The sequence below is a fragment of the Medicago sativa genome, chromosome 3, assembly GCF_051527215.1.
Source record: "Medicago sativa cultivar Bolivia chromosome 3, Bolivia_mono, whole genome shotgun sequence".
Lineage (NCBI taxonomy): Eukaryota > Viridiplantae > Streptophyta > Magnoliopsida > Fabales > Fabaceae > Medicago > Medicago sativa.
In genome coordinates this window covers 14787407-14798595 of record NC_140751.1, presented here as the reverse complement: position 1 = coordinate 14798595, position 11189 = coordinate 14787407, and the positions used below count along the sequence as shown (strand labels likewise).

The following is an 11189-nucleotide window of genomic DNA, read 5'->3' as shown; positions in this document are numbered from 1 at the left end:
TAATCCTTAAATCAGATATAATCATAATGGACAATAATAAAGATTTTATGAAAAATATATACTATAGGTAAAATATAGAATATGTGAGGAAAAAATGATAGATATTCGAGTCATCTAAAACAATTGTGTTCATTGATAATTTAGTTTATTGTAAGATTATAATTCAGATAAAAAATTGGTATAAAATAAAATTATATTTTTACTACTATTTAAATTAATTATAATTTGTTTGATTTTGGATAATATATTAAGTTAAATTAGTTTTTTTTAAAAGAAGTTAAATTAGTTTTCCCTAAAAAAGAAAAAGAAGTTAAATTAGTTTGTTGTATCCAAAAAAAATATTAGGTTTTTTTTTAGAGGAAAAAAAATAAAATAGTTAGTCCCAGATAAAAGAAATTAAAAAAAATCTTTGCAAAAACATTAATTTATCATTTTCTTTTGTATTAATAATTGGTAAAAAAAATTACTAGTTGGGAAATTATTTAAAAAAATAAAAAAAAAACTTGTTGTGAAAAGACGATTTGGGGCTGTAGAGACAACTACTTTAGAAGAGACAGGTCCAGCGGCTGATCCACGTCTGTCGTAGTTGTCTGAATTTCGAATCCAAAGGTAACCTCGCCTTCACTCAGATCCAACTCAATTGTTTCATTCATTTGCATTATAGATTTTAATTGTGATTTTGATTTGCTTGCTTTCTCATATAATTTTCCAATTTTATTCTATTTTTCTGTTATCTATTTTATGAATGTCTTCACATTTCAATGTATTGCACTTTCCTAACTCAACGTGTGTTGCTCTTTTATGTTTCATTGCATCTTCATTTGCCTTATAGGTTCAATGGTTTATGTATTTTAGTTGAATTGAGATGCGAATTAGTATTTTTCAAAATTAGATTATTATTTCATATGAACTCTTTTACGCCCCCTTTCTACCTGCATTTTTTTTTTTTTTTTAGGCAAATGATCAAACCATGTCATCAAGTTTATATCACGATAATAGTCGCGTCAAGATCATTTATATTATTAGATTTTTATATTGAAACTAACTCTTCAGAGGTGTCACCCTTAACCTATGAAGCACGGATACAGACACGGACACGGGACACGACACAGACACTGACACGCCGACACAGCTAATAATTTGAAAAAATCACATAATTTAGTGTAATTCCAAGTGTCGGTGTCGTGTCGGTGTCAGACACGACATGTGTCCGACACCGGGACACGCCTAATCCAAGGAGTGTCCGTGCTTCATAGGAAACTTTTTTAGACCTTATGTCTTTTTTATGTGAGACTTGGATTTTTTTTTTCGAAGAATACAAGAATCTGGGTCAGATGCAGCTGATACGGCTCATATTGTGAGCGCGTCGTGGTTGTAGAGAAGTAAAAAACCACGACCGAGATTGTGGTTGTGGACTATTTAAAAATAGTCTTGCATTTCATTGTAAACTGAGATTCTTTGTGGGAAAATATTTATAGGTGAAAAGTTTTATTTTTATTTTGTTTATTTATATTTTCAATAAGAAGTCATGAGTTAGTTTTGTTGACTGCACATATCTTTTGGTGAGAAAGTTTGATTTTTTTTTTTACTTTCATGCATATTTCTCTCATATATTGTTCTTATATTGGTGCTGCATTTTCTATTATGTATTTATATCTCTTTTTATATTGTGATTTTTTGTCAAGTTTTAATGTTAAGATATGATGCATGAATTATAATGTTGCTTATTGCACTGAATTTTTGTGACTTGAAGTGGACTTGATTATCTTCTATTTCAGCATCTATAGCCATATTTGTGTGAACATCTTTCTCTTTTTTCACTGTGTAGGTAGAAGGAAAAGTTGAAAACGATGGTGAAGTCTACTGCTAAGGATGCACAAGATCTTATCCGCACTCTTTGGTCCGCTTATTCTGCAACCCCCACAAATCTCAAGGTTGTTCCTCTCTTTCCCTCTGCATTTCTACAAAAATATTTATTTTTGCTAACCCTGCTTTGGCTTTTCATTTAGATCATTGATCATTATGTCGTGTTCGCTGTCTTCACTGCCCTCATCCAGGTACTTCCTTTCCTTGCTTCAATTTCTAAAGATCTGTTCTTTCAACTTTTGTGTAATGATATGTTTATCTGTAACATTAGTAAATCAATCTTTGATTTTTGTGGTGTCTCCGAATATCATTATCAGATTAGTCCAAATCAGCTGTTTTATTTTGATTACTGTTTGATGATTGGAGTGGCTTTCAGTTTTTCTTTTTATCTAGTTTCAATGCTTAGACAATGTTAGCATTGGGGTGGAAGAAACTCTTATCTGGATTACTTGCATTAGTACACCAGACACATGTTATTGCATATATTATGACATTGTGCTGAATTTCCCGGTCCAGAAGTTACTTCACAAATCTGCAGAATGCACTAGAAACATGGACACGGTCATCCAATTACATAACACACATAAAGGCCAAAAGAAACTGTTATCTAGATTCCTTGCATTAGAAATTGCACGCACTTACATGCATTAATTGATTTCGACCAATGATTTGAGATAGGTGAGCTTGCATCACAATTCACCAAATCATCTTGAAGGAAGTAGATTAGGGCAGGCTAACAGCGCCAGGAAATGTATGAGAACTTGCCTGTCCTGCCTATGTAACCTATTCAATTCACTCTCCTGGTCCGACGGCAAAACAAAGTTAACTTCCACGGGATCTGCCATCGAAAGGAAATGGCCTGGACATTGCAGGAGGAAATACAAATATATAGGCTGCACATTGCCCAGAATATGCGATTGCGGATATACCTGAATACGCTATGGGGCTGATCTTTCCCTTGCCAGCTGGGATATTTTATGTGAGCAAGCCTCTTTCTTCCTTTTCTTTGGGACGAGGCCTGTTATCTTAATCCATCCAGAGGGAGTGCCCCATAAGCCAATGCCATTCCATTCATTTCCTGTTACCTGCCAGCCATTAATTAGGAATTAGGAGTTCTGAAATAATTTATATCATTGATTTGACATCAGACGGCCCAGATTATTTACCGTGTCACACATTTAATGCCAAGAATCCTAATCCAAGAAACTGCCTCACTGGAGTCCAAATATCATAGAACTCTTCACGCTTTCTAACTACCTCGATCACCACAACATTTGTGATCTTACTTTACCAAATAATATCCTTCCAGACATTATTGAGGAATTCCCTCCAATTTTTAATCTTACTCTACCAGATAATACTATCCTTTTAGATTCTAGTTTAATGAACTCCCAAGTCTAATTTTTTAAAAACACATTGTACAAGTGAAATTAATATTTTGGTGATGGGTTAAAGGTTAGCCAGTAGGTTGATGTTGAAGTTACTTGCTCTTTTTTTTTTTTGACAAAAAGTTTGTCTTGTTAAAACTTATATGTTTTTCATTTTCTTAATGACCAGGTAGTTTACATGGCTTTGGTGGGAACATTTCCATTTAACTCCTTCCTTTCAGGCGTACTTTCTTGCGTAGGGACTGCAGTTCTGGCTGGTAAGTAGTGAAGTTGAATCAAAATTTTCAGTGCAGCCAGCTATGCAATTTATGCACACACATATATTTCAGTACACTTAGATACAATAGTTCTAATCTGCCTAGGTTCATATGCATAAGTTTAGTTCTTGTCTTTCTTATCTATGTTACCATCCTCTATTTTTTGACCAGTTTGTCTCCGGATCCAAGTGAATAAAGAGAACAAGGAATTCAAGGTAAAAATCCTTTCTTGTGTATTATGATGTTTTAGTTGATCTATACGAGTTTTCTTTCATTTATTCGTTGTATTAATGTCATTATTCTGGCAAAATTATGTAGTTTTATACTTAACCTCTGAATATTTCATGTATCTTTAACTTGACTGAACAAAATAGAAAGGAAATGATGAAACAATGTGTTGGATTGTTTTCTTCACTTGATATATTCTTACAGATGATTGGTATTTCATATACAGGACATTGCACCCGAGCGTGCTTTTGCAGATTTTGTTCTCTGCAATGTGGTGCTCCATTTGGTGATCATGAACTTTCTTGGTTAAGTTGGGTTTGTGTGGCTTCATTGTAACAGAACTCATTGACCCAAAAGAAGAAGAAAAATAGACTGGGATAGGAAAAATAATGATAGTACTATACCTGGATATTTGCCCTTTCCTTTTCTGGGAATTTTGTTTGGACAGAGAAATGCTAGATCTTTTAAAAGTTTGTTGAATTACACAAGATGTTTACATCGACTATCTAAATCTGAGCAAGGTGTTCACGTTTTAGTCTTCTGAACAAAATTGAATGATCTGTTATAACTGCCTTCTCCTCCATCTAAATGAAAAGAATGTTAGATCAGAGTACCTCCAACAATGATTTGGGTCTGTTTAATCTTTGAATCAAATAATTTCTCTGTCTCACGACCGATTTAAACTAAACCACCAATTTTTGGTAGTTAACAATTGTTTGGGGATAATGAGACAGAATTGAGAATGCTGGAACTTTCAAGTGAAGGTTACTGAACAAGAGGATTAGAAAATCACCAATCTCTTGAATGTAAAACCAAAAACAATTAGTTTCTTCTTCCAAATCCTACAGTACACATAGTTAATTGGGAAATTTCAATCTGTAAATTGAAATAGACTTGAGCTATGTTTACAACCATGGTGGAAGCCTTGTAGACGCATGTTTTTTCGAAGCAACAAATGCTAGCTTCTCATTATCAAGTCAAAAGGCCCTGTGAACGCGTGTTTTTTCGAAGCAACAGATGTTAGCTTCTATCTAGTCAAAAGGCCTTGTGAACACGCAGCTGCGGTGAAAAGAAATGGAACCAAACACATCATTAAAATGATATGACATCTTTTTTTATGTTAAAAGACAATTTTATTAACAAAAGTCTGGCAAAAAATCAAATGATTAAAATGATACGGCATCTTGCTCAAAGTAAATAGTTGACATAACGTAAGTGGAATCTAACGAACCATACAATATAAAGTATAATTTTAATGGTAAATCTTGTATCATAAGATAAAACTTGGGAGATTGCTCCATAAGAGACTTGTTTGATTTTTTCAGTTTAGAGAGCATGTAAAGTTATATTCAGTTCACCATTTAATAAGTAGTGATAAGGGGTGTATAAACTAATAAAATGGAACCATCACATGGTTCCATGTTTAAATAAAGTTGTCATGCAATTGCATAAGCAAAAAGCAGCTACTTAACCATTTTCTTTCCAAATGTAAAATTACAAGACATGAAAAGTACAATCCAATTACCACACTGAACAGGACACACCTAAAACATAAATTCAAGGACTCTATTCTGCCATGTAACTTACATTAACCATTCATTTATTTCAAAATGAAATGACGTAAAGTTGATCAAACCATAAACATTCCAAGACTTGAGCCGTTTCAAACTTGAAAGTCTCACCTACCATTAAATACACTACATGAAAACCAACAAGAAAAATACAAAGACACTACCACACCTTCTTCTATATACACAAGTTATTTCAACAGAGATTGCATACTCTAGTCAGAAACTTGCAGTTCAAGCAAGTTATCGGTATGAGCTTCAAAGTTTATCCTAACGAGGTTGGTGAATTCTTTGAGGTGCACACTTGAGGTTAACATATTGTGCTGGCTTCTCAAAGTGCTTTGGAGATCCAATAGGGGACTTTGGACCCCTTTCCTTTGGTGACAAGATCTTGATGAGAGCTGCAGCATCCTTGTTAACACCTGATTAAGAAAGAAATCAATTATGAGACATTACATATTTTGTGATTAGTAGGAATCGATCTCAAAATTCTAGGGTTTACAACACCCCTACAGACAGTGTGCACTAACTACTAGTGCTTCACCTTGGTGGTATGACACATTACATTTACTCACTTTTGGTGCTTGCTATATAAACTAGAATGCAACCACTATCACAACTCAACATAAATTAAACACTTAAAATAAATTGCCTCAACCTTAAATTGAGGCTTATATTTGACAAACTTGAAGTAGAAAAATGAGATTAATTTAATACACTTTGTAAAACTTTTTACACCACTGAACAAATCACAAATAAACCTTTGTATGATTTTTAAAGTAGATATGATGAAAGTAACATATTCATAGTGATCCAATGATAGCAATTGACAGTGGAAAATAACACATTGTTGGTGCATATCAATTAAAACCAAAACATATAAGCGTATCACCACATACATCTTGGATTTCTCAAGGACCTGTTTAGTTTGAAAAGGTATTTTCTATTTTTATTTCTTGATTGTACTTTTAAACACAATACATTTTAGGTATCTTAAGAATCTGATTAGTTTGAGAAAATACTTAAGAATCTGATTAGTTTGAGAAAATATATTCTGTTTTCAATTTCTAATATCTACTTTATAACACAACTATCACATTGTTTCATTTTGTTTCCAATTTTCAAAGATTTGTACATATAGTGTACGAAACAAACTTACATTGTCAAATAGCAATATAAACAAAAATGGCATCATGTAAATATATTATCATAAAATATTTTAATGATCAAATATAAACAGTTACAGAATCAATTTTCCAATAAATTAGATTCAACGCTTACCATGAACAGGCTTTTTTTCCTCAACAGGATCATCCATAACTGGACACTCTTGAGCTTCATCGGACATCACCAATTTCTCAAACTCATTATCTAGAAAGTTGAATTCTTCTTCAATGCCAAGATCAAAAGTTTCTGACAGCATATGTTCTATATCATCATCATTAGTAGCATCGTTTCGGCCACTTTCGACAAAATCTTCCTCCTTATGCTGGCTCAACCAATAGTTATGAAACCATGTCGAAGATTTCACAAGCTCCCACCATTGAGGGGAAAAATCCTCCACTTGACGAAATGCAGCAGGTATGAAGAGAGGTGCATTTGGATTCAGAGCTGAACTTCTTCCGGTTACCAATGCCATCAGAACTTATCAGCAGAATGCAATAACTTAAGCACAATCCTACAAAGTGTTCATAAAGTATATATCAGCTTACAATTACATGAGAATAGAACAGTGTTGTCAACCGTGGATCTTGAAAAATAGCAGTTCGTTCAAATTACGCTATGCTAAAACTGCTATGATTCAAATCATGTGTTAAGATCACAAGATTGCAAATAATAGCAAATGATTTGAGGAAATAGGCGATACTCATCTAGTGTCTCTCAACAGATTTTCAGTGACACTATTTGGCCAACATTTTATACTAAATTTTCTAACAAAAAAGTAAATTTCTTTTCGAGTTTAAAAACTATGCACTGACTGTGTAAACAATCATTCAATCAAATTTTGCCACGTAGACGCTTATTTTGATATTTAAGGAAATAAAACAACAGAGTGACAGCAAGGTAAAATCTGATTTGATGACTGTTGTACAATCCATAAAACTCTTGTTTTTATATGCATATTGAAAAATACCTTAAAGTTTTAGTAAAGAGTAAAAAGACAAATAAATGGATACTTATAGAATATAGTATACTATCTCACAATCAAAATTTTAGAATCATGTCAAATACTAGAATAAAAATAAATAAGCATGCTAAATATTTAGAAATACTTGCTTCAAATTAATTAAAAAAAAAAAAACATTCTTCAGATCCAGAGAAGATAACACTTGATTCAGATCATTATCCCACAACAAGGATCAAAAGTTTTGATCTCAAACACAACCCCTCCAAAAACACTTCATCTTTTCTTAGATTCATATATCAACACAGTTAATATCCATCATCAAGCTAATAAGACTATGATCCATCCAAGATTTACTATATACTAGCAACAATACTACCCTTTTTTTATAATACACACATCACAAAGAAAATCAGCAAACCCATCATATCAATTCCTAGTGAAAAAAAAAATAATGAAAATTCACAGCATAGTAAATAATCAATGAAAAATTGAATCTTTCTAGTACCATCCAAATAAAAACTTGACTCAAATATGCAGAATAAGTTCACTACACTAGCTTTGTTAAAAACATCATAAGAAAATATTAGCATCATAAAAAAAATATCAATGGATCACAATAAAAAGAACAATCTTTTTTTCAATGGATCAAAGATATTGAACAAGAAATAGCATCCATCAAATGGGCTATAAAAATTGGAGGAAAAAAAACATTTTTTTCTCAAAAGATAACAATGGAACAAAGATATAGAACAAAAACATCACTCATCTAAAAGAAGAAGAAAACATAACATGATGATGTTTCATGGTTACCTATTACCACAAGAGTGTATTTTGCAGAGTGATGTTATGATTGTTTAGAAATATCACAATCAAAGAGTGAATTGAATGAGTTGAAACAAAGCAAAATGGCATATAACATGTTGAATGGAAAGTGGATAAAGAAGAGAAAAAGACAGAATCTAGCTTCGGGTGATCCAAACCTGAGGTTCGGATTTGCTTTATTTGAGGTGTGGACCCACCACGTGGGTGGAAAGTGAGGAGAGTGGTCGATGGTGGAGAGAGAGTGGTTTGATCGGACGGTTGAGAATGTTACAAGTGGGGTGGATATTTTGGGTAATGGGTCAATGATGACTTGGTGTGTTGATAAGGGCGGCTTGAGGAAAAATATGGTGTGGGTGGTTGTATAGTTTTGTAGATTGTGGACTCACTTGGATGGATCTAGTGTGAGAGATATGACCTATGAAGCCCGGATACGAGATATGATACGGATACGATACTGCACCGATACGTCGATAAGGGAAAATTTCAAAAATCAAGATACAATACGGCTGTGATACGTTAATAAAAAAATCATATAATTAAATATACAATATAATTATAATATTTTTTTTAATATGCAAATATATTAGCCAACAAAAGAAATCAGTCATATGCTCGTAGACATCAACATAAATATAAATAATATTAATGATTAAAGAGTGATGATTAGTCAATTACATACACAATATATCCTAAAAAGAGCATCATCAGTGTTATACTATATCCAAAAGGAACATTGTTAGTGATATACTATATCGATCAAAAAAAGAAGCATTATATCCAAAAAAGAACACATCAGTACTCAAGAGTTAAGTTATTTTAGTTAACATTAATTGGGAAATATCGGGGCATGTATCAGTGCAGGATAATAGTCAGATACTCTCTTGATACGTATCGGGAAGTATCGGATAATTATTTTTAAAAAAATAAAATTTAATCTGCAGATACTCTCCTGATACGTATCGGGAAGTATCAGGCAGGTATCGGTGCAAGATACGCAGGGGATACTATACGTCATCCATTTTGAAGTATCGGGACTTCACAGGATATGACTATAAGAACCCTTAGATATGAAGAGATAAAGTATATTTTTATGGGTCTTGCTAATCAATGCCCTAAGGGCAATGGTTAAGGAATCCATAAATACAAATTTTGTCTTGGAAATTTAAGCTGTTACAATAGACCAAGTAATAATTACACTACTTTTTATTAAAAACTTACTTATTTTGGTTGCTTGACCAATGCCCTTAGGGCACTGGTTAGCATTCTCCTATTTTTATTGATCCAGTAAGCTCTTGATCTTAATGAATAGTGAAAGTGAATTTTCTGTGCATTAGATGCATATGGTGATCTTGATCGTTGAATCTAAAATGAACAACCGCATACATTGTGAGATGCGGTTGTTCATTTAATATACAACTGAACTCGTTGAGATTTGTGTTGTATATTCAGAGAAGTTGGGTCACAGTTGACGATCGAAGTTTTCTACAATAGTGGGCTCAAGTCCATGAATAGTAGTGACAATAATAGAGTGAAAGGTGTGGTAAAACGGGTCTAATTTGTCGGGTTGGTTTGTTTAGTCCGCTATTTTTGATGGGCTGAGCCGAAGTTTTGGACTCGGTTACATAAATTGTCTTATCCTGTTTTTGGGATTTAAACGGGGTGAGCCAACCCGCTTTATTATCCTAATAGATTGTTATTGATTTGGATTAATTTACTTGGTTGATTGACTTACTAGAAAAATTATGTTGGTAGATTTACTTTGAGACTTATTTTATGTTTTTTATTTGAGAAGTGTTATTTCTTACTAATGAAATAGGCACGAAAAGCAAGAATTACTCTTATAAGACCATCCACAATGCAACACCTCGTTTGGGTGCTTAAACGGGTCCCGACGGTACACGTCACTCGTTTCATAATTAATATATTATAAGCACCTAAACTCTCCAATCCATCACCCGAGATAATTTATTAAATGGGTCCTAGTAATATCATTTTTTTTTTTTGAAGGACAATATTTCTGGTTTGGTTTTTGCAATGTAGTTAGTTTAGTTGCTGAAAGTTGTCCCGTCCTTTGTCTGCTTGTCACTATTATGTGCTCCAGTTTGAACTTGAATGTGAAAAAATGCAAAGATTTGAAGAAATTATATGGTTTTGCTTAATGTCATCTTTTTTATTAACTATTAATATATAATATCCCTGTAATGCAGTTCAATGATTCTTTTTCTACATGTTACACTACTAAGCTTTTATTTGTTGATGAACATTTACACTCAGATTATATTTTTATTTTTGCATTTAGCTCTGAATTGGACCGATTTTTCTTTACTCACGAGGTGAGCTGATTTTCATTATGGTTTTTAGCCTTTGTTGGGATGATGCAATAATCTTATGCTTTCAGTTTGATTACACTAAGGGTTTTCATGGTCTGTTTTTATGATATTTATTTATGAATTTATAACTTAGTTCCAAGAATGGATTGTAGGTAACCTTATAAAAGAAGCCTTTGTTTCTAGGTATCTAGTGTAATTAACTACTTATACTATGTGTTGCTCTTGAATAACTAAGAAACCAAAAGCTTCTCTGGTATAATCTTCCTATCGAAGTTTAGTAATAACTATATATCATTAAATTTTAACAATAATTTATCATTCATTCATAATTATATAAATTTGAAATATTGAATTAATTAATTTCATTATAAACTATAAAAAAAGAAAAATGTGATTTTTTAAAATTTTATTAATAATTCAAAAAAAACAAACTAAAACAAGAAAAAAAATCAAATTATAATACAAACACTTGATTTCTTTTTTAATTTTAAGATGAATAAATTATTTGATGTAGTAAAAAATAGTCTTTCATTGAAAATTCATAGTTTATCGATTAAATATGAGTACGCATTAAATATAACACTTGTAAGTATTATTTAATT

At 32.3% G+C, this 11189-nt stretch overlaps 2 protein-coding genes across 3 annotated transcripts; one reads left to right on the top strand and one right to left on the bottom strand.

The window, feature by feature from the left end:
* Positions 1 to 515: 515 nt before the first annotated feature.
* LOC146936000 (dolichyl-diphosphooligosaccharide--protein glycosyltransferase subunit DAD1) lies at positions 516 to 4268 on the top strand. 2 transcript variants are annotated; one of them, XM_085751031.1, is made up of 6 exons: positions 516 to 609; positions 1829 to 1934; positions 2010 to 2057; positions 3424 to 3511; positions 3683 to 3726; positions 3966 to 4268. In XM_085751031.1, the coding sequence occupies exons 2-6, from the start codon at positions 1851 to 1853 to the stop codon at positions 4047 to 4049; spliced, it is 348 nt and encodes a 115-aa protein (XP_085607157.1). In that variant the 5' UTR covers positions 516 to 609; positions 1829 to 1850; the 3' UTR covers positions 4050 to 4268. The 2 variants fall into 2 exon arrangements, with proteins under 2 accessions (XP_085607157.1, XP_085607159.1); XM_085751033.1 differs by lacking the exon at positions 516 to 609 and adding an exon at positions 1270 to 1478.
* A 920-nt stretch (positions 4269 to 5188) lies between these two features.
* Positions 5189 to 8322, bottom strand: LOC146935999 (protein EARLY RESPONSIVE TO DEHYDRATION 15-like). The gene is made up of 3 exons (XM_085751030.1): positions 8246 to 8322; positions 6589 to 6985; positions 5189 to 5729 (listed from the first exon to the last, which is right to left on the bottom strand). Exons 2-3 carry the CDS (start codon positions 6944 to 6946, stop codon positions 5578 to 5580), a joined length of 510 nt encoding a protein of 169 aa, XP_085607156.1. The 5' UTR covers positions 6947 to 6985; positions 8246 to 8322; the 3' UTR covers positions 5189 to 5577.
* Positions 8323 to 11189: the final 2867 nt, after the last annotated feature.

Bases quoted from the DNA above. Each gene is read 5' to 3' on its own strand.
- LOC146936000 (XM_085751031.1), top strand. From the start codon at position 1,851: ATGGTGAAGTCTACTGCTAAGGATGCACAAGATCTTATCCGCACTCTT. The intron at 1,935-2,009 runs GTTGTTCCTCTC...CTTTTCATTTAG, and splicing joins CAACCCCCACAAATCTCAAG to ATCATTGATCATTATGTCGT. The intron at 2,058-3,423 runs GTACTTCCTTTC...CTTAATGACCAG, and splicing joins TCTTCACTGCCCTCATCCAG to GTAGTTTACATGGCTTTGGT.
- LOC146935999 (XM_085751030.1), bottom strand. From the start codon at position 6,946: ATGGCATTGGTAACCGGAAGAAGTTCAGCTCTGAATCCAAATGCACCT. The intron at 5,730-6,588 runs GTAAGCGTTGAA...TTTCTTAATCAG, and splicing joins GGAAAAAAAGCCTGTTCATG to GTGTTAACAAGGATGCTGCA.